General features: G+C 44.4%; 1 protein-coding gene across 2 annotated transcripts in view; it reads left to right on the top strand.

The window, feature by feature from the left end:
- LOC135401737 (ryanodine receptor-like) overlaps nucleotides 1-20,078 on the top strand; it is a 118,036-nt gene that overhangs the window by 41,877 nt on the left and 56,081 nt on the right. For both annotated transcript variants that reach the window (XM_064634295.1, XM_064634294.1), the window contains exons 4-38: nucleotides 207-284; nucleotides 358-433; nucleotides 1,347-1,459; nucleotides 1,534-1,639; nucleotides 2,846-2,939; nucleotides 3,376-3,450; nucleotides 3,534-3,690; nucleotides 4,344-4,466; nucleotides 4,551-4,598; nucleotides 4,674-4,795; nucleotides 5,796-5,923; nucleotides 6,075-6,139; nucleotides 6,234-6,360; nucleotides 6,623-6,730; nucleotides 7,425-7,543; nucleotides 7,643-7,779; nucleotides 9,134-9,372; nucleotides 9,455-9,647; nucleotides 10,433-10,643; nucleotides 10,947-11,051; nucleotides 11,110-11,213; nucleotides 11,466-11,543; nucleotides 12,010-12,172; nucleotides 12,304-12,377; nucleotides 13,029-13,108; nucleotides 13,598-13,682; nucleotides 13,752-13,872; nucleotides 14,817-14,916; nucleotides 16,419-16,499; nucleotides 16,578-16,704; nucleotides 16,860-16,967; nucleotides 17,051-17,167; nucleotides 17,383-17,468; nucleotides 17,537-17,590; nucleotides 18,221-18,372. In XM_064634295.1, the coding sequence (XP_064490365.1) occupies nucleotides 207-284; nucleotides 358-433; nucleotides 1,347-1,459; nucleotides 1,534-1,639; nucleotides 2,846-2,939; nucleotides 3,376-3,450; nucleotides 3,534-3,690; nucleotides 4,344-4,466; nucleotides 4,551-4,598; nucleotides 4,674-4,795; nucleotides 5,796-5,923; nucleotides 6,075-6,139; nucleotides 6,234-6,360; nucleotides 6,623-6,730; nucleotides 7,425-7,543; nucleotides 7,643-7,779; nucleotides 9,134-9,372; nucleotides 9,455-9,647; nucleotides 10,433-10,643; nucleotides 10,947-11,051; nucleotides 11,110-11,213; nucleotides 11,466-11,543; nucleotides 12,010-12,172; nucleotides 12,304-12,377; nucleotides 13,029-13,108; nucleotides 13,598-13,682; nucleotides 13,752-13,872; nucleotides 14,817-14,916; nucleotides 16,419-16,499; nucleotides 16,578-16,704; nucleotides 16,860-16,967; nucleotides 17,051-17,167; nucleotides 17,383-17,468; nucleotides 17,537-17,590; nucleotides 18,221-18,372 (3,954 nt within the window). The remainder of the gene's footprint in view (nucleotides 1-206; nucleotides 285-357; nucleotides 434-1,346; nucleotides 1,460-1,533; nucleotides 1,640-2,845; nucleotides 2,940-3,375; nucleotides 3,451-3,533; nucleotides 3,691-4,343; nucleotides 4,467-4,550; nucleotides 4,599-4,673; nucleotides 4,796-5,795; nucleotides 5,924-6,074; nucleotides 6,140-6,233; nucleotides 6,361-6,622; nucleotides 6,731-7,424; nucleotides 7,544-7,642; nucleotides 7,780-9,133; nucleotides 9,373-9,454; nucleotides 9,648-10,432; nucleotides 10,644-10,946; nucleotides 11,052-11,109; nucleotides 11,214-11,465; nucleotides 11,544-12,009; nucleotides 12,173-12,303; nucleotides 12,378-13,028; nucleotides 13,109-13,597; nucleotides 13,683-13,751; nucleotides 13,873-14,816; nucleotides 14,917-16,418; nucleotides 16,500-16,577; nucleotides 16,705-16,859; nucleotides 16,968-17,050; nucleotides 17,168-17,382; nucleotides 17,469-17,536; nucleotides 17,591-18,220; nucleotides 18,373-20,078) is intronic.

Here is a 20,078-nt window from a genome sequence, read left to right as displayed (position 1 = left end):
AATGTACCGCAGATTTTCCGTGTCACCACAGTGACGTGAGCTTGGAGAATCCACTTGTCGCAACCGATAACGCGACTAAGCAGTAAAAGGACATAAAGTCGCATCCGATTAATTAATGCAGTATCAGGACTAGAGACCCCCCCCCCCCCCTTTACATTCATGTCAGGGCTGGTTTTAGATTTAAACTTACGTCATTTTTCTTTCAGGGGAAGGGCACACAGTCAGGTCACAGAACACTACTATACGGCCACGCCGTTTTACTACGGCATCAAAACAGTAACATGGTGAGACACTGTACCGATATAACTTTATTTTATGTTCGCGTAGAACGTGTTTTAATTGCTAATTTCTTTGCAGTACCTGGCGTGCCTTTCAAGCAGTTCGCACAACGATAAGCTAGCATTTGACGTCGGCCTACAAGATCATTGCCAAGGTATAATCCCTTTTATGCGGCACGTATCATTGTAAAAGTTGTCGCACATTTTGCGAGGGATGCTCCTTGATACGGTAGCTGTATCGTAGCCGCGAAACAATGTACTCGCGTACTACTACCCAATGGTATGTTCAGAGAATAGGAGTGCTACGTATTATCAATAACAATAGACCGTGTTGGTCAAATAAGTTATCGGCATTATATACGGTTCTTACGAATATCCCTATCCATCAATACCATAAGACACTATCTCATATATAATTTCTTCAGTTTTGGCTTCGGTAGATTGTGCAACAAATAACATGAACTATATTCCCCAAGAATGGTGATCGTAGCTTAACTGCTAGCGCAAGAAAGAGATTTTTCATCCCTTTCTTTCTAGAATCCCCTCAACTCTTTCAGAGAGCCCGGAGGAGAATGACTGATGTTAACGTCACTTAGTGACGTACAGGGTGCGCCACAAATAGTGCTGCGCCATGTCCGTAGCAAACGAATTTCTGAGTCTCTTGGCAGCTCGCTATGCCGATGCTACGTCACACTGATCTGATTACGTCACGCCAAGAGGATGGGGCGGGGGCTTCCAAAGTCACGTGGCACCGCCCATGGCGGATTTGTAGGACCGTTTTTGTAAATTAAATTTGAGCAGCGAGTATAGACACCGTTCTGTGGAAACAATTTGCATGGTGATACACTGCTTGATTAAGAATGCCTGCGTTCCGAGCAATGTGAAGTGTCATTTCATTGGTCCTTTAATGCTGCGTTAAAAATGCTATTAGCACTTTCATTGCAATCGCGTTTCACCCATTAATTCCGGACACTGACCCAAAATCTGATATGAATACATGTTTCGATACCGATAACCGAAACTAATATCGTCGGATAATTAACTTATGATTCATCTTTTTGCTTCTAGGGGAGGCATGCTGGTGGACGATACATCCTGCATCCAAACAGAGATCCGAAGGAGAAAAAGTGAGAGTTGGCGATGACCTCATTTTGGTCAGTGTGGCCACGGAGCGATACCTGGTTAGTGTTTCAATCATTCCTTCTTTCCAATTTGCTTCTGAAGCAAGCATAAAACACAATTTATTGATTGGCAGCATACGGTTATGGAAGGAGAGACTGCGATAGTGAACGCTAGCTTCCACCTCACCCACTGGTCTGTAGCTCCCTTTGGCACTGGTGCTAGCAGGACCAAGAACGTAGGTAAGTTGAAAACTTGATGGATTTAATTAAGGTGTCGCCCGCATCGACGTATACATAGTACATGCAGGGTGTTTTCTTTTATCCGTTACACATTTTTTTGTTCAAGTTGTGAGAGCAGCACTGATGCTATTTTTGCGGTCGGGTTACGCGGACGGACGGACGTCCTATGGGAAATAGCATGTAACTACCGGACGACTAATTACCTAAAATTCATTAACTAATTTTTAATTGGATTTCTTCGCGAAGATGCGAGACAGCGGAATTGAAGGCGACCATTATTTGAATAAACCCTCTTTCTGAAAAATCCTGAAGCGAGCACGTACTTTCAGACATAAATCTCCAAACTTTGGTATGGAAATGAGGCGAAACCAGAACTACGTACATCTCGAGCGCAGAAACGACATCGCTTCGGCTTATCTGGGCCGGAAAGTGGACTATCTGGCCAACAGATCAGCGTTTATTGCAATCAGCTCGATCGCTACAAAGCACGTGGCCCTGCGACGCTAACGCCTTTTCCCTCTTTTTGCACTCGAGCAGTGTGTAGTTCTGGTTTCGTCTCATTTGCCAAAGTTTGGCGATCAAACACCTAAATAAAAAGTCACTTAATAAATTTTAAGTAATTAATCGTCCAGTGTGTACATACTCTTTCACACAGGACGTCTGTCTGGCCGCATAACCCGCCCGCAAAATTGCATCAGTTCAGTGCTGCTTTCACAACTTTTTTTTTTTTTTGTTATCTGTAGCGGATTATTGAAAAAAACAAAAAAAAACTGTATATTACCAACACAGATTCTTCTTCTTGGCCCAGAAAAAGAACAGCCTCTGTTCAAAATATCGGCGGCTTTCGTCCTGAGGCTCTCTCTTAACTTGATTGATTGATTGATTGAGATATAAAACATATGGAGATCTCAGCACTTTCTCACCTGTTCGCTGGCTCCTGCATTTACACGAGTTTTGCGCAATGCCCAAAGATCCCACCATTTTTTATGAATGAAGCACCCCGAACAAAATATAAAGCTTCAACGTATATCGATGTTCGAGGAGGCTCTGCGTTTACTGCGATTTACCTTAACAGAAGCGTATACATATAGCGTTATATGATCTCTTACACAGTATGCGACGTAATATCGATGATATAGGTTCGAATGAAAACAAACCTACGTTGCAAATAACAAGTTTAATATACCACGACGTGACTCCTTGCAGGTTACGTGTTCGGTGGTGAAGTCCTGAGGTTCTTCCACGGAGGCGATGAGTGCCTCACCATCCCGCCAAACTGGAGCGGAGAGCCCGGACAAAAGTATGACACTCAGGCTGCACATTTTAAAGCCGCGTGCACAGCCACACTCACCTTGCGGTACTTTCATGCAGCCAAACCAAAATCGTAGCGCCAAACGAGTAGACAATTGAATAACATATTCGTTGTAGCAGTGTAGTAATTTCAAGGTCTCTCTGCTGTTGCCTTATAGTATAGTATAGTATCCGGCTATGACCGGTTAACGGATTTTCTCCTGTATAACATTTCTCAGGCCAAGTCTGCGTTAAGTACCCCCTTTGTCAGACCATCAATTATACTTCAACTTACTGTCTCGCCTCTAATGTGTGACGCTAATATCACACTTCTCAAATAACAACTAGTGATGAATAGTAACCAGTCACTTCCATTATGTTGGCTACAGTAATCACAGCAACCACGGCGCTGTTTTGCCACCTTAAATTTGATTTCCTATTTGCAGCATGATAGTATATGAAGGTGGTGCTGTACTCAACCAAGCAAGGTCACTGTGGAGGTTAGAGCTGGTGAGGACAAAGTAAGAACACAGATCACTACATAAAAGCTGCCGGCGCGTCGGAAGTGATAAGGCAGAAATTGAAATGGCGTCTATTGCGGCAGGTGGGCCGGAGGATTCGTCAACTGGGGTTACCCGCTGCGCATTCACCACATCACGACCGGCCAGTTTCTGGCCTTCAACGAAAACCGCGAAGTCTGTCTCGTACCTCGTGAGAAAGCAACAGTTGCTGCCACGGCATTTTGTCTAAGGCAGACCAAGGTAAGTTCCTTTTACGTGCCATTCAATGACTGCCAGAGTGTCTCACAAGTGCAAGAAGGGCGCAACTTGCATATTAGTTACGTACATGTTTTTTTTTTTTTTGTTACAAGGTACAGGTAAACCACAGCCAAGAGCTCAGAACGTCAGTTATGGGCGTACGAAAGGGGTGCACGGCCCTCTCTTGCCCCCCCCCCCCCTTTTCTGGAGCTTCAATGTCACTTGTGAAAATTACGCACTCGTTATGCATAGGTCATTATTTTTCTCAGATGTCGCAAAATATGAACCTCTGAACACCCGCACAGTCCGCAGCGTCGGTCTCCAGAAGGGGTTGCACCCTTTGCCCCCCTTCCCCCCTGGACAAAATCCTGAGAGCGTCCATGACGTCAGTACTACCTACACTAGAGGCAATAGGAAAATGTGTGCACCAAGTGAAGCGTGAAGCACCAATTTTGTAATGCACTTCAATGAGTGACATGCCCTGACAAAAAAGAAACCGTCGCAACAATTCAGGCCCTCAATTTCGTGTACACAAAAGACAATGTTGACACGCCGAAGAAGAAGAATAAAAAAAAAAGAAAACTTCCCGCAGAAGAAGAGCCGCATTGCTAGCGGCTCAAAGTAACGACGTGCTTTCTTTTTCTTTAACTCGTCAGGATGACAAGAAAGTAGTGTTAGACGAAAAAGAAGAAGAAGTACTGGGCTCACCGCTTGTCAAGTACGGAGATACCACGGTCTTTCTGCAGCACTTAGAAACGGGACTCTGGCTTTCTTACAAGGTGATCATCCTTACCCATATACATACCCCCGAATCAATGACCCGTAAATAGTTGGTTACTTATCGTTAAGCGGATGCCTTTCAGACGTACGAGACGAAAAAACGAGGCGTTGGCAAAGTCGAAGAGAAACAAGTAAGTTTACAACGTAGTAAACGTCAGGTGTAAATGCACGAATAAGTGGTGTTGTCAACGAGAAGAACTTTCTAGGCAATCATGTCCGAAGAAGGCAAAATGGACGACGGCCTAGAGTTCAGTCGTGCACAAGTAGAAGAGTCGAGGACAGCAAGAGTGATAAGGAAGTGCGGATCTCTCTTCAACAAATTCATTGTGTAAGTTCTTGAGGGAATATCATCCCATATAGCTGAAGTGTGTATAAGTGGAAAATCTTGGAGAGAAAAGTGAAATGACGAATATGAACCATCCATATGAACCCATCAGTCGGTCATAGATGGGTAGAAATGCAGCGAACCGGTGGAGATGTAGGAAGGGAGTTGCCTCAGGACAGAAGCCGCTTCTGTCCTGAGGCAACTCCCGTCCTACATCAGTCGGTCAGTTTGGTAAATATGTGAAATAATGACATAGCCTCATAATAGCAGTAACGTCTCGGTATCTTTGTTGCATAAACGTAGGACTATCTTACACTGCTTCTACGGGGGGAAAAATCAATATTCTCCTATATATTGAGTTATAGTCACTACTAAGCTACTATGAAAGGGAACCCTGATGCCTATATAGACGAAAGATACGTTTTTAATTGTTACCAATTCCAAATACACCGTGACTCCCAAGGACATTGGGCCACCTATACTGGGTGTTTCAGTTAAATCCCCGGGCTAAATAATTCGCGAACGGGTGCACCAATTGAAGAACTTTCTTTTTTACAAGTATCTGTCCGATACCATCGACAAGCTGCGCACCGTGTGAATAAGTGGAAGGCGCTCATTATTTAAATAAAAATTCAAATGAGTTTCAATTTTTGACGCGGCTGGTCGCGGCGAAGCGCAAAAGGGCGTAATTGGTGGAATTCATTGGTGTAAGTACGTAATTGATTGGTGAATAAGTGAGTGGAAAAGCGTCCTTTTGTGCTTCACGGCGACCAGTCGCGACAAAAATATGTAAACTGAAACCAATTAATTACTGCAACAAATGACCCGCTTCTGTTGCAGATTTTTCTCTAAAAGGTGTCCACTGAAGGTCCCAAAAGGGGTAGTGTCCATTTTAATGCCGACGGCGCCCTGCTTTAGAAATAACTAAAGGCCGGGAATTTAACTGAAACACCCTGTATGTATTCACCCAGCCTCAGTCAGTTGATGTCGCCTTTTCTCGCAGAAATTTGGATGCGATGCAAAACAGAACCAACAGGGAAGAAGGAGAGATAAGCACAATTGATCAGGATGAAATGATCATGTGCTTCGAAGACCTGATCAATTACTTTGTACAGCCCGAAGACGACATTGGTGAGTTTCTTCTTGTGATGTATACCATATTTGTGCAACATTGTGTTCTCCATGTGTGTGTGTGGTGTATCCAGAACTGCTCAGCTAAGAAACTGATGTCTCATCTTTTTTTTTTCTATGTAATTTAATATCGCGTAAACAAAACTTACAGAACACGAAGAAAAGCAAAACAAGTTAAAAGCACTCCGAAACAGACAAGACCTATTTCAAGAAGAGGTGAGATACACACGTAAAAATATGATAGTATATTTTTCTCTAAGAAATGTTTTTGGAGAATCATTAACTACTTTCCGTTTATAAACTGACTTAGGGCATATTGAACCTCATTCTCGAAACGATCGACAAAATCAACGTCATCACCACATCAGGATTTCTCACATCCGAAGATGCCGGCCAGAACTGGGATACCATTTCGGGCTATCTCTACCAACTGCTGGGTAATGTCTTTCAGTATACGATGGCTTTCGTGGTACAGCGTGATATACCAATTTAATAAGCGGACTGAGGAGAATATATGCAAATTCGCGACCAGAGATATATTTCTAGCTTTCCCATACGGCTTGTACCTGAGTTATAAGATGGTATAGACTTATATCAAGCCAGGGTGCAATACAATAGGGTACAATCGCTATTGCAGCGACAGGGATAACTGTTGTGGTTCATTGTGCTAACTGTGTTTCTGTATTGTGCTCGTTCCAGCTGCCATCATCAAAGGCAATCACACAAATTGTGCACAGTTCGCTCAGCCTCATCGGCTTGACTGGCTCTTCAGCAGGCTGAGCAGTCAGCAAGCATCTGAAGGCACAGGTCGGTGTCGTCCGTAGCGTATTCTTACGTCTACACTGATAACTACAATTATAACGGGCGAATGCGATATGTACAGAAGGCTTGCAGAGACACATAAACTTGAACACACTTGTCATACACTAAAAACAATAGCATAAAGGGAAAAAGTTTGCTGTTAGAGCTGTGTGTTATTTTTTTTTTTCTGGTTTTTGTAGTCAGTGTACTTTTACCATTCTACAAGAACTTGAGTAGCCATACTCGACCCCATCAGTACTAACACCTCAAAATTTTATTATTTAACCTAATCTATTCTAATAGCCCTTCTGTCAGAGTACTGAGGCTAGAGAAGATGGTCAGTCGTATCTACAATGCTAGATGGTAGAAAGTTCCACTCTCCCATTACTGAAGCACTGCTACGGCAAAAAAAAAAAAAAAACAGGCTGTATTCTTTTTACATTGCCGTTAATCGAACTTGGCAATACGCCGAAAAAGTCGCATAAATTTCAGCGTCTCGTTGTCATGCAGTATCTTACATCACTGCGTCCATCACCCATAATGCGTGCTATTATACTACTTGAGAAAATATACTCTTCTTCTTCTTCTTTTTGTCTAGGACGCTTTTATCTTATCATAAATAACTTATTATTATTTGTATAATTGTTCCCCTGATTGTGTGTGTGTGTGTTTTTCTTATTATTATTATTATAACGTACAGGAATGTTGGACGTGCTTCACTGCGTGCTGATTGACAGCCCGGAAGCACTGAACATCATGAAAGAAGATCACATCAAAGTCATCATTTCACTCTTAGAGAAGCATGGTAGAGATCCCAAGGTAACTACGACTCTAGTTTCCTGTGTCCGGGTGATGCTTTCTAGCCACTTAGTCATCAAATTCGATTTTGAGACATCCTCCTTTACATCATTCGAACAGGTGTTAGATGTACTTTGCTCCCTGTGTGTGACTGGAAAAGGCGTTGCCGTCCGTAGTAGTCAGAACAATATTTGTGACAACCTGCTCCCCGGAAAGAACCTGCTTCTGCAAACGAAACTTGTCGATCACGTTGCCAGGTGAGTTTTCTTCTTTTTTTTTCTTTTTTTTTTACGGAACGTAACGCAAACCCTTACGACATCATTAGCTTTGATGAGATATTTAGAGATATATATTTAAAGAGGTTTACGAGCAAGATAACGCTTTTGGGAACGCAGGGCGCGGCACCTCGAAGTTCAAGTGGTCTGAAAGCCGTGAAGGCGCTACATAGAATCAAATCTGAAACGTATGTGTGAGTACGGGCTTGCGACACTCACGACACAAATTGTCTATTTAGATAACTTGGTACGTGAGCAAAACAGTTCTTTTTAGTTATTTTCTAAATGTTTTGGCGCAATAAAAAGAGCGCCACGTGGAACTGACGAGAATATATCTCGGGAAGACCTTAAAATTTGCTGCTCTAGAATGTCATTTCCTTGAGCTTCCTTGAATTTTGTGTCTCTCTTGCTACCACCTCCTCAAGCCCAAAGAAATGATGCCGCCCAGAGAGGTTATAGCTGCCGCACTGCGCCGCTACCGTTTCTCTCCCGTTCCTTTTTAATATCACCGCTATATTAGCACCGGATATGCCTACATTGGGCATGAAAAAGCACCCTGTAATGACATAGAATCATATGTGTCGCTTTACAAGAACCATTCAGAGTCGCTTTAGGCTGATACGCACGTGATATTACATAGCATGCTCAGGAGCTTCATGAGTTATGAACGGTGTGAACCACACGTACGGTACAGACTCACTTCAGTGCGTGACGTCATAGCGATGCGGCGGCGCTGATGTCCTGTTTGGTGGGCAAACACTGCGCGATCATCGGACTAAATTTCGTGTCTTCGGAATCCTACCAAAGTTATGTTACTGAGATCTTCTTGTCTCACTTTGCATTCCTGCAAAAATATGTTTGCTCTACGTGCCACGAAAGCTAGAGAAAATTAATTTTTATTTTCGAGAACTATGACGTCGTGTAAGGCTCCGACGGCACTCATCTGGCAACCCCTTTAGCGGAGCCCCACGTGACATATCCTCCGACCTTCGAGAAGACATCTCTCCCATTTTCCCCTCTTTCGATCAGCGTCACGTTACTTCTCCACCACGTGACCTTCTCCGAACGCCGGCGTCGTTGCTAGGAGACGAGTGCCCTTTCCAGAACATGACATCATTGCAATTTGAGGGCTTATGATTACGTCACCCGCTCCTCGCGTCATCGAAACTTGTTGAGGCTCAGCAATGTGCCACGCGGTACAGAAACGGCAAATACGCAGTATACACACCATGCGGTTTCCTAATCCTTTTTGCCCACCAGCGACGTCTGCTACGTGCGCATGCGCAGGTGCACCGGCCTGTTTACAAACTGAAGTGGGTCTATATGCCTTCCGCAGCATGCAGCCCAATATTCTTGTGGGCAAAGTGGAAGGGGCTTCCATGTTCCGCCGGTGGTACTACGAGGCCATGGTGGACCACATGGAAACAGTCACTCATTTAGAACCCCACCTTCGAATCGGCTGGGCGAATACAACGGGCTACGTTCCATACCCCGGTGGAGGTTCAAAATGGGGAGGCAACGGCGTAGGCGATGACCTCTACTCCTTTGGGTTTGACGGCGCACACTTATGGACAGGTAACGATAAATACGTTTCGCTCTTCTCCGCGATAATCCTTCTGAGGAATGTGAACTCCTCGACATATCGGACGTGTTCCAGGTGGAAAATGCAACATGGTTCGAAACACACCAGCCCCTTACATTAAGAAGGGCGATGTCATCGGCTGCATCATAGACCTCAACGTTCCAGTCATCAGCTTTACTGTGAATGGTATCAGGATTAAGGGATGCTTCCGAAATTTCAACACAGATGGCATGTTCTATCCCTGCATCAGCTTCTCTGCTAAGCTCAGGTTAGTTATTTAAAAGTGATTACGTGTGTGATAGTTAACGGTAGAGTGACTGAATGGCTTCGCTCAGAGTATTGCATTCCTTTCCCCCGGCACTATGGCGACAGCCATCTGGCAACATTGAGAGCGTCGCTCTCCCATTGGACAAAATCTGCAACTCGGCGCCATTTTGTTGACACGCCAGTGGAACTGCACACTCTTAAAAAAGAACTTCACCGCATAGCACGCTCCTAGCCAACTATCATCCCTAATGACATCGTTCTCGCCTTTTTTTGTACAACTTATGTACTGCATAAGCGGTACAAAAAAAAAAAAAAGGCATACGCCTCCCATTTTCAACAAATCAGGGGCGAGAACGATGTCATTTACGGTGACCGTTGGCTAGGAGCGCGCTATGCGGGGGAGTTAATTTTAAGAGGGCGGTTTCTTTCCGTCCAGGCAAAACGACCGTATGCTGCGCCAAACTTATTTCACATCGCGAATTGCAGCACGTTGACCGTAACAGCACGTGGGATTTGGTTTAGAGGGCCTTGATCCATTGTCGTCAAGAAAGAAGCAATAGACGACTACTAGAGACGAATAGAGAAGAAAGGACAAACGTCTACAGGCGGGATCCGTCATTAACATAGCAGACGAATTTAAATGAGTCAATACGGTGTCGCCACACGGCGCCCACTGGCGTAGAACTTGCAGTTGTACATCAGTTGCAGTACTCTGAAGCTATTCAGTGACTCTAGTTAACGCGTTGTAAAAACCGACAGACAAGTAATGATCGATGCCTTTGCCAGCTGCCGTTTCCTGTTCGGCGGCGACCAGGGCAAACTGCGTTACGGACCCCCGGACGCACATTCATCTCTGGTTGAAGCCTTGCTTCCCCAGCAGGTTCTCTCTGTAGAGCCCTGCTTCCAGTTTGGAGACGTGCCCAAAGGCGTGGTCTACGGTCCTGCCGCCATCGCTGACGACGCCATTTTTGTTCCCAAACCTGTGGATACTTCGACTGTGAGTTCACTATCAGTATGCTGCCATTCGGGTGAAGAATTATGTATTTTCGGTTCGATAACAAAAGAGAGCTCTTGAAATCTTATATCGCACATAAGGCTATGAAGTAGATCCCATCCTGATAAATTTCAAAGTGTTAAATGCAAGTTATATCGCGAAACGTACGAAACCCGTATTCAAAACGATCGAAATGGTGCTGTTGCGAAGAGCCACTGAGACGGTAAACTTTTGCAGGTCACTAATCCTGTATCATGCCCTGTGATTGACTGTAATGACTGTATAATTGACCCGTGTTTCTTGCAGATTACTCTTCCAAATTACATTGAATCCATCCGGGACAAACTTGCGGAAAACATTCACGAAGTGTGGTCTATGAACAAGATCGACGCTGGATGGAGATACGGAGATGTAAGCATAGGAATAGTACCTTGCAAAACGTTAGATAACGTGGTGTTTCTCCGTGCAGATGAGAGACGATTTGCACAACTTACATCCCTGCCTTACATCTTTCGAAAGACTTCCGATGACAGAGAAGAAATACGACACGACGCTAGCTCTGCAGACACTCAAGTAAGATTCACGAGATGATTTCTGAAGTACCACGCAGTGGTGTATCCACCTGTCACGTTGTTCATGTTCTTTGTGATTGTCAGAGATTCCACGTAGTCGCATTTTCTGCATTTTCTGTACCTACGAATGTGAAATCCTGAAGTGATGATGACAGGATGAGATTAAGCCCTACACGTGAATTCTCATCTACGTGTGTCTGCATACCGTAATTTGTAGTTGAAGTCGCTCATCGATGTAATTTTCATTTTTCAGAACAATTTTAGCTTTAGGTTATCACATATCCATGGACAAGCCACCGGGCAGGATCAAGACTGTGAAGCTACCAAACGAGTCAGTATCTTTCGTTTCGTTCTTTTAACTACCACACACTCTCTCTCTCTCACATCATCATCATCATCTCTCACATACTCACCGTAGTTTTGGCGCTCTATGGCCTTTGTTGCCTTTGTGCCATTAAACCCATAATCTCTCTCTCTCTCTCTCTTTCGTTTCGGCTGAAACCATTTTTACGTGCGTGTACGCCTCGTTGTAGGAGTAACCAGTCGCGCGTCATCTCCATCCTCATCATCTTATCATCTTTGTACCCGCGTGTGTTTGTTATAATGAACCCAGTAGACACGTAGACATGTTTGACATCTTCCTCTGTCGCACTTTATTCTGCCCATCTGTATTTATTGTACTTTCCAGGCTCTTTTCGTTCACGAGAGAACTTTGACGCTGATTGCAGCCGTCTATCTTTACCGCCGTATACAATGCGATATTTCGTAGTAATCTAATCGACATCTTTCTTTATCAGTCCTTACCTGCAATCCAACGGTTACAAACCAGCGCCTCTCGACCTGACGGCCATCGCTCTGACTCCTAAGATGGAGGAACTGGTCGACCTCCTCTCTGAGAACACGCACAACGTCTGGGCCAAGGAGCGCATTCAACAGGGATGGACATATGGACTCGTCGAGGTGCGGATATCTCGCGAATTTCGGTTGTTACTAAGGGATTATATACTTCATTGCAGTCTCATATGCGCCGTATTATAATCTTTTTGCTGATTCATATTGCTAGTAATTCCTATACTTTCACGTTATTTTAGGACCAGTCAACCAGACGTAGCCCACACTTGGTGCCTTACAAGAGCGTAGATGACGTAATCAAGAAAGCCAACAGGTAGCACACGTTTCATTAAAGGGACGATCGCATCCTTTCCAGTCGATGCCGAAACTACTTATATGGTGTCATTTTAGTCCTTGTGGACCACTGACCACGGTAGCGAAAATCCCGACGGAAAAATAGTGGCGTAGTTTGACTGTTATTCGATGGAATACATGACAAAAGCAGATGCCGGATGTTGAGAGTATGCCGGAATTCCTTCTTTCTGGAAAAAAAGCGAAAAAGCACATTCCGTACACCACCAATCAAAGCACGGCCCCGAAAAAAAAAAAAACAGATGCCACGGGCGTCTGGACAGCGCCTTTCTCCTCTGAGCGCCGCCCTCTCACTCCCCCTGCTAGGGAATGACGTCACGTTGATGTCGTTGCCGCTGGAGCCTCTGCAGCTGCGGATCTTTAAAATGCGTTTTTTTTTATTATTATTATCTGAGCACTTTTCGGACGAGAAAATTAGCCAAGTAGGTTCTCGGCCGATGCCGAACATAGTGATATCTGTTTCATAGATGAGTTTGCGGATGAGACCGTCCCTTTAAACGGTTACGCAACCGTGACGTAATGCTTTCTCTCGGTCCCATGAGAGGTCGCTAGCTTCTAAAAAGCATAATCATGATATTTTTCTAATAAACGTTTCGTCGTTTCTTTTCTTCAGAGACACTGCAATTCAAATGGTTCGAACCCTTCTTGCCTATGGGTACGTGCTTGAGCCTCCAACAAGTGAGAGCCTCGAAGGTAAGAAGGCCTTATTGCTCGTGTCATGTATTGTCATGTATTACTCGGCCGGAAATCGGTACAGTAAACCATTGCAGAATGCGCAAACGGTGCGCATTTTGTAAAGTTGGCTCCACAACATACCTGTAGTGCGTCGCAGGCAAAGCACGCTTTACAGGCAGAATTGTTTTGTATTGTCAATATCTCGTAGCAAGCGATAAATCCATCATTTCCCTCGTCATTCGCCACGAGCTCTCGCGCGAAGGCCAATCACAACGTTTGCCAGAAATCCTGGCGAACCAAAATGGATTTCACGTCCCGTCACGTGACACTGGGAACGCGCCAAAATAATAACGATAACGTTCGTTATTTGCGAATGCGAGTTATGGCCCCTGCAAACCGCAACGATATGATCAAATAAAATAATTTTGCATAGATTTACATCTGAGTTAACCATTATTATTATTCAAAACAAAATGAGTGTATTTTCTCACTAATGCTGACATTCAGGAATGCAAAGTAAAAAGACCTCTGTCAAGTACGACCAACGAACCTACCGTGCAGAGAAGACCTACGCTGTGACCAGCGGCAAATGGTAAGCCCAAGATGTAGATGCATTACGTTTTGAGCTCTACGGCAACACACAACAACGAATAATTTGCAGGTACTTCGAATTCGAGGTGATGACGCCGGGAGCGATGAAGGTCGGATGGGCCAGCGTCAATTTCCTCCCCGCGTGCGAGCTAGGAGGAGACGAGAACTCCTGGGCGTTCGACGGCTATCTGGTAAGCCTAAGGGCGTGTGGTTCCTCTCGTATGCACTATTCTACAGCTGGAATGACATACCTTATGCACCGACTTGTAGCTTTTCCCCAATACCTCCTGTTATCTTGAATTTTCCACGTGTTGACCCCACGCAGGAGTTCCTTTAGGAATTGTTTTCTCATACGCTTTAAGAAAAAAAGGAGTAATTTTGATCATTTTGGGAAGTAGCTTTATCGCGAGAACCATTAGTTCCTTTCGAGACTGCCCTGAAGTTTATGTGAAGTTTAAGGATTATTTGCAGTGCTGGGGATACAATTTCACTTTTTTTTTTTTTCCATCTCAGTTGAAGTGTTTTCAGTGCTGGGGTGCGGGGTAAGGGGTCATTGCAATCTGGAATTACTCTCTAATTTGCTTTTAATGTGTGAGCATTAGATCCCCAAGTTGAAAAATCTGTGACCTGTCTGTCGGACGTGTGAAGCTTCGGAGAAAGCCTCTCTCCTCCCTTCCTCCTCCCATACTCGTGTGCTGCGCATGCGCAATGGTAGAGGGAAGACATCTCTCTCTCTCTCTCTCTCCGGCAGCGCGGCGAAGGGGCAACTCGCCGGGCAGGAAGAAGCATTGCGCCGCTGTTATGGCTGTGTAGTTAGTGATAGTTGGGGGTGGATAGAGGTGGATAGTGCTGGATAGTTGTAGTGGGTGGGTGGTGGGTCGGCTGCAAACTCAAAAAAAAAAATACATAAGAGAATACGACTAATGCTAACGAATTTCCGCCGCATTAATTACATTAATCGTCTTTCAATTTTTTTTCTCTCTCTCAGCGTTCGTTTCTGATACCCCCGCACTCGACTTTTTTCTTTTGTTTCTTTCGTCGGGAGAGTTTTCTGCAAATATTCATAGCTGCCACTCAATAGGTTTCTCTCATGAATGCTACGGTTCACATTCTATTCCGTATCCGTGTTACCTAGGCTATCAAGAACCACGCTGGCGGTTCGGAACCTTACGGTAAACAATGGCAAATTGGAGACGTCGTGGGATGCATGTTGGACCTTCACGACAAAACGATCAGTTAGTATATTTATTTTTTCGGTGACTTGCTGGGCTTAATATCCCATGACTGTGTTCTACTCCAGTATTCCTACTCATGTGGGAATGTACTGCTTTCAAGGGCCTGTGCAATCACTGATACTGACAACTTGAAGAGGGTTGGGTCAAGGTCCACTTGGAAGAAGTAACAGCAAAAATATAAAACACTGAAGCTTTCCTTTAATGGTTACAAGCTTTCATGCAGTGGATTGCATTTCGTCAGGTACAAAAACAACAGCATTGGAGTTACAAATATATATACACTCGGATGGCACACGTGAACATACGAAAAGGGAGAGGGTAAAGGACATAAATTACCAGAGGGATGACAAGTACCACGTGGCTGGAAAAGGGTGGTCGCAAACTCTTTTTCTTTGAATCATGTCCGGTTTCTGCATTCCTTCCATTATTCCCTCTACTGTGCCCGAGGGTTTGCGACCACCCTTTTCCAGCCACGTGGTATTTGTCATCCTTCTGGTAATTTATGTCCTTTACCCTCTCCGTTTTCGTATGTTCACGTGTGCCATCCGAGTGTATATATATTTGTAACTCCAATGCTGTTTATTTTGTACCTGACGAAATGCAATCCACTGCATGAAAGCTTGTAACCATTAAAGGAAAGCGTCAGTGTTTTATATTTTTGCTGATACTGACAACTTCTAAGATTTATACTTAAAAAGTAGTAAAATTGCAGTTTTAGTTTCCTTTGTTCGACCGAAATTATTATTTTTATTTATTTTATTTATTTCAGTTAGCTTAGCGAGTACAGGCTACGGTATCTGGGAGGTCCAGTTGAAGACTAGAGTTTAGACTAATAATTTAATTAATTACGTGACATAATTCATACAAACAAACATTTGTATAAGTAAGTTATACATACAATAGGCGGGAAAGTTATTTGTATAATACGCTAAATAAAAGCTGGAGCAAAGTAAAATACAGAATATTCTGTAAACTTTATTTTGTTAAAACACTGCATTAAGGTGAGTTGTTAATTACCCATACACCGAAATTCTCATTAAATTTCTCAAAGATGCACTACATGCGCTGTAGAGTTCCTAATAACGTTTTTGTTAATTTCGTTAAGTACCAGCTCAAAATACAGCAATCTTTATAGGCCGCCAGGGACGACGTTGCTACACTGTAGCAGAGTAAGCATGGAATGGTGCAACAATGGTGCATCAACCTGACGAATCTAGTGTTTGGAACATCATAGATGGCTACTCTTGCTTTTGCACACCAACAAGAACAACGACAGCGGTTATGACCTAGAGGAAGGATGGGCACCCACATACAATATATAATGAACATACCTGTTCGCAAGAATAAGGACAGGGGACAGAATTATTGTTACGCTACTTTGCTATTTATTGCTGCTCTTGCTGTGTTGATCGCTGCTATTGATTGATTGCTATTGATTGCTGCACTTTCAATAGTTGTAACATACTGTGACAAACTTATTTTACTGACCTTCTGTATCGTAGGTTTTTCTTTGAACGGCGAACTCTTACTCGATGCCCTGGGAGGCGAGGCAGCATTTTCGGACATTCCAATTGGAGATGGTGGTCAGTAACGTTCCTGCCAATCTATAGGGATGTAAATTTAGACAAATATGGATTTTCAACCTGGCGTTAATTTTGTAGCTTCCTACGCTCCTGCATACACCCTGGGTATTGGGCAGAAAGCGAAACTGGTCTTTGGACACGACGTTAACCAACTGAAGTACTTCACTACGTGCGGTCTGCAGGAGGGTTACCAGCCTTTCTGTGTGTAAGTGTAAGATAATCAATGAATCAACGCATAATCTTACCTAAATAGCTGTGACCTAAATACCCATCCCGACTGTGAACTGCCCGGATGGTCACTGCTGCATAGCCACTCGACAATAAGCTATGAAGTTCAAGAATAGATTCCCTCGATTTCAGTAACATGAACCGCAATATGACATTCTGGTACAACAAGGACGAACCTGTCTTTGTGAACGTGGACGATGCCTTCTCTCCAAACGTAGAAGTTAATCGGATACCTGCAGGGTAAGAATCGTAGCTTCATTTGATTACGATCTTTTTAATGTGACACAATTTCCTCGAGTCTAAATGCCCTTTCTTTCCAACAGAGGTAACTGTCCGCCAGCACTGAAGATAATACACAAGTTGTTCGAGTCGGTAGAGAAGGTCAATTACGAGTTCCTTAGGCTTAGTCTTCCAGTTACCTGCCAGGATGCACTGATAGAGTAAGACATCCGTTTTTTATTTTTTTATTTCATGTTTGTTTGTATGTGTCCAATGCAAAGTAAACGAAATGATTTATGTTGAAAAAGTGAAGCGTAAGTCTGAACAGTACTCAAAGAGTAAAACAAGGCACAGACAATGCTGAGAACTGTGACAGTTCATAAAAGTTTGGTATAAAGCAACGTCTCTTTGATACGCACAATACGTCCTCTCGCAGTGAATTAGAAAAGGAGCACAAATGGGAAGAAATTCGGCGACGCCAAAGAAGAGCCATGGCCGAAAAGGAAAACATCAGACATCCAGGTAGAATATTCTCGCTCAACATTTCGCCTAGCAATAGAACTCATCGCGTTCTTCTTTTATACACGTAGCCAACTTGGAACACCACATGTTGCGGAGTGGGTTCAGCATGTCCGATGTGAAAGGTAAGAAATCTTTACTCTGCAATATAATAATGACTGGAAGGGCACACCTGAAAAAAAAAAGATAAAAAAAACTACGATTGAGCTACATACTGGCTACGTGTCGGCTGCATACTGGCTATATAGGCCACTAGCTATTGAAACTTTCCCTATCTACTGATAAAATGGCATAAATGCAGGCTAGCTGGGTGGGTAAAATCCATATAAAATGCACGACACACTGTTTTGTGCGCCCACGCTTTTATAGGATGAAGTACCTAAATACGTTCGGTAAAAGGTAATCCTCGTTGATTAATGACTTCTCTGTGACTCGAGTTATGGCAGCTCATAGAAGACTTGATAAAATGATGCTTAAGATACTGCTTGCTTACAGATGTGTGTACGCGCTAGGGGGGGGGGGGGCGAGATAAATTACGAGCTCCGGGGATGTGTCATGCCCCGGACCCCCTCCTCCCATCTCGACGTAGTCATAGTCCCAGTGATTGTCCCAGTTTATATGATTGGCCCCTGAATTGGCCCGGGGCCCTCGACGCCATCCCCGGCTGCCCCAAGCTCTCGCCGGCCCTGCGTATGCGTAATGTTCTACACGTGTAATATCACATCGTGAGAAATGAGAGTGTGTGTGTATGTTAGATCTTCAGCGAGGCTATTCTGAGGACGCGACTGAGGTAGATGACTCCGGTATGCACCACCTAGAACCCATGTCAACCCCCCAGAGAAGGAGATCCATGCGTACGGGAACCCTCACCAAAACACAGTCCTTCGACACTGCGAACACCCTCCAGGTACGTAATCCTTCCGTGTTATTAACAATATTGACGGTGTATGACAACCCTGCTGGCAAACGTGGCCTCAGTTATTGACAGTGGACCTTACGTTGAGGGCTGCAACCAGAGATACGGACTCCAGCCCTCAGTATGCACCAGCTGTTGTCTGCGCTCTTTCACTTCTGTCGGCCTTAGGTTGTTTGTGTACCACTTCGTGACGGAATCCCAGACAGATGCTTTCTTTTGGACTGGTCCGACAGAACTAGGGCTGTGCGAATATTCGGCATTTCGAAAGCGGATCGAATATTTTCAGTATTTGTATTCGATTCGACGATCTTGTATTCGTGACTTTCGAATATATCGAATATATCTTCGATTATTCATGATTTCCCCGAATTCACGAGCCTTACACACAAAACTCATGCAGCGTTTTCCCGACGGGAACGCACGGCAGCGGTGCGTCCACACGCGATTTCTCGACAGCTTCTCGCCAGTCCGGCAGGAACAGGACCCGCGTTGCCGGATCCGCTCTTGGTAACGAGCTTCCACAGGCGAAATGTACGCAATAGATGGCTGAAATTTGAGAGTTCCACAAGAACACCATAGGCGCATGAATAAAACTTCCACGATGCAGATACAGACGACGTAACAGTGGCGCGTGCTGCAATCGCTATCGGCACTTCGAAACTACCATGGAAATTACGAACCTACGAACTAGCCAAACCAACTAGCCTACCATACTGAGACACTGGTGGAAGAAAAGAGAGTTGACTGCATGTAGCGTATTTTGCTGAAGTTTATTTGGAGTTTGACTGGGACGGCTGGGACTCGCAAACAGAACTGTGTACTGCTTCCGATACGCCAAATCGTCATCATCATCAGCCGGAGTTGGTTTCGTTTCGCCGTTCTTGTGCGTGGCTTCGTTTTGTGATCGCCGGTCCTCGTTTGGTTGCGATGTTCGAATGCCGTGCACGAACAAGGTACCGGTGTCGGGATGGTCCAATGACATGCACACCGAAGGATGCGTTGCACAGCGTGTAAACATCTTGACTGCCAGTTGGAGAAGGCCAATGCGCAGCATGGGAATACGTACGGAGCAACGTAGGAACCTACTCTATCTAGAACGTCGGTACGGAGTACTTAACGCCTTGCATCAAATTCTCCGAACACCAGCAAAACGTACGCATCTCCGTTGCACATCCATATTGAACCACAACCCAGTAGCTCGAGCGAGTTTCTTAAAAGCGGTAGTTGTGAATGGTTGAACATGCTGGAGGTTCCCAGCCATCATTTGTCATAATCGCAATCGCTGTCACGTGACAGGCAACAGCTTTCCTATTCTCGCCAAAGTAATAGACCCCGATTGCCTTGTGTCTCGCCTGTCATTGGTCGTTACGTGAAGAAGGCGTGAAAAACTGAGATGAATGTCACGCGCCCTCAACCAATAGTCGAGCACTTGATGCTGCACTCATCGTGCTCTATCCTACACTCTTAAAAATGAAGTTCACCGCATAGCACGCTCCTAGCCAACCATCATCTCGAACGATATTGCTATCTGCCCTCCTTTGTTGAAAACGGGAGGCGTACGCCCTTTCCGTGACACTTATGCTATTCATAATTGTCACAAAAAAAGGCGTATGGCTCCCGTTTTCAACAAATCGGGGCAGATAACGATATCATTCGAGATGATGGTTGGCTAGGAACGTGCTATGGGGTGAAGTTCA

This window comes from Ornithodoros turicata, chromosome 7 (assembly GCF_037126465.1).
Source record: "Ornithodoros turicata isolate Travis chromosome 7, ASM3712646v1, whole genome shotgun sequence".
Classification (NCBI taxonomy): Eukaryota; Metazoa; Arthropoda; class Arachnida; order Ixodida; family Argasidae; genus Ornithodoros; species Ornithodoros turicata.
The sequence above is the reverse complement of the archived record's forward strand: the minus strand, read 5'-3'. Positions and strand labels throughout refer to the sequence as shown.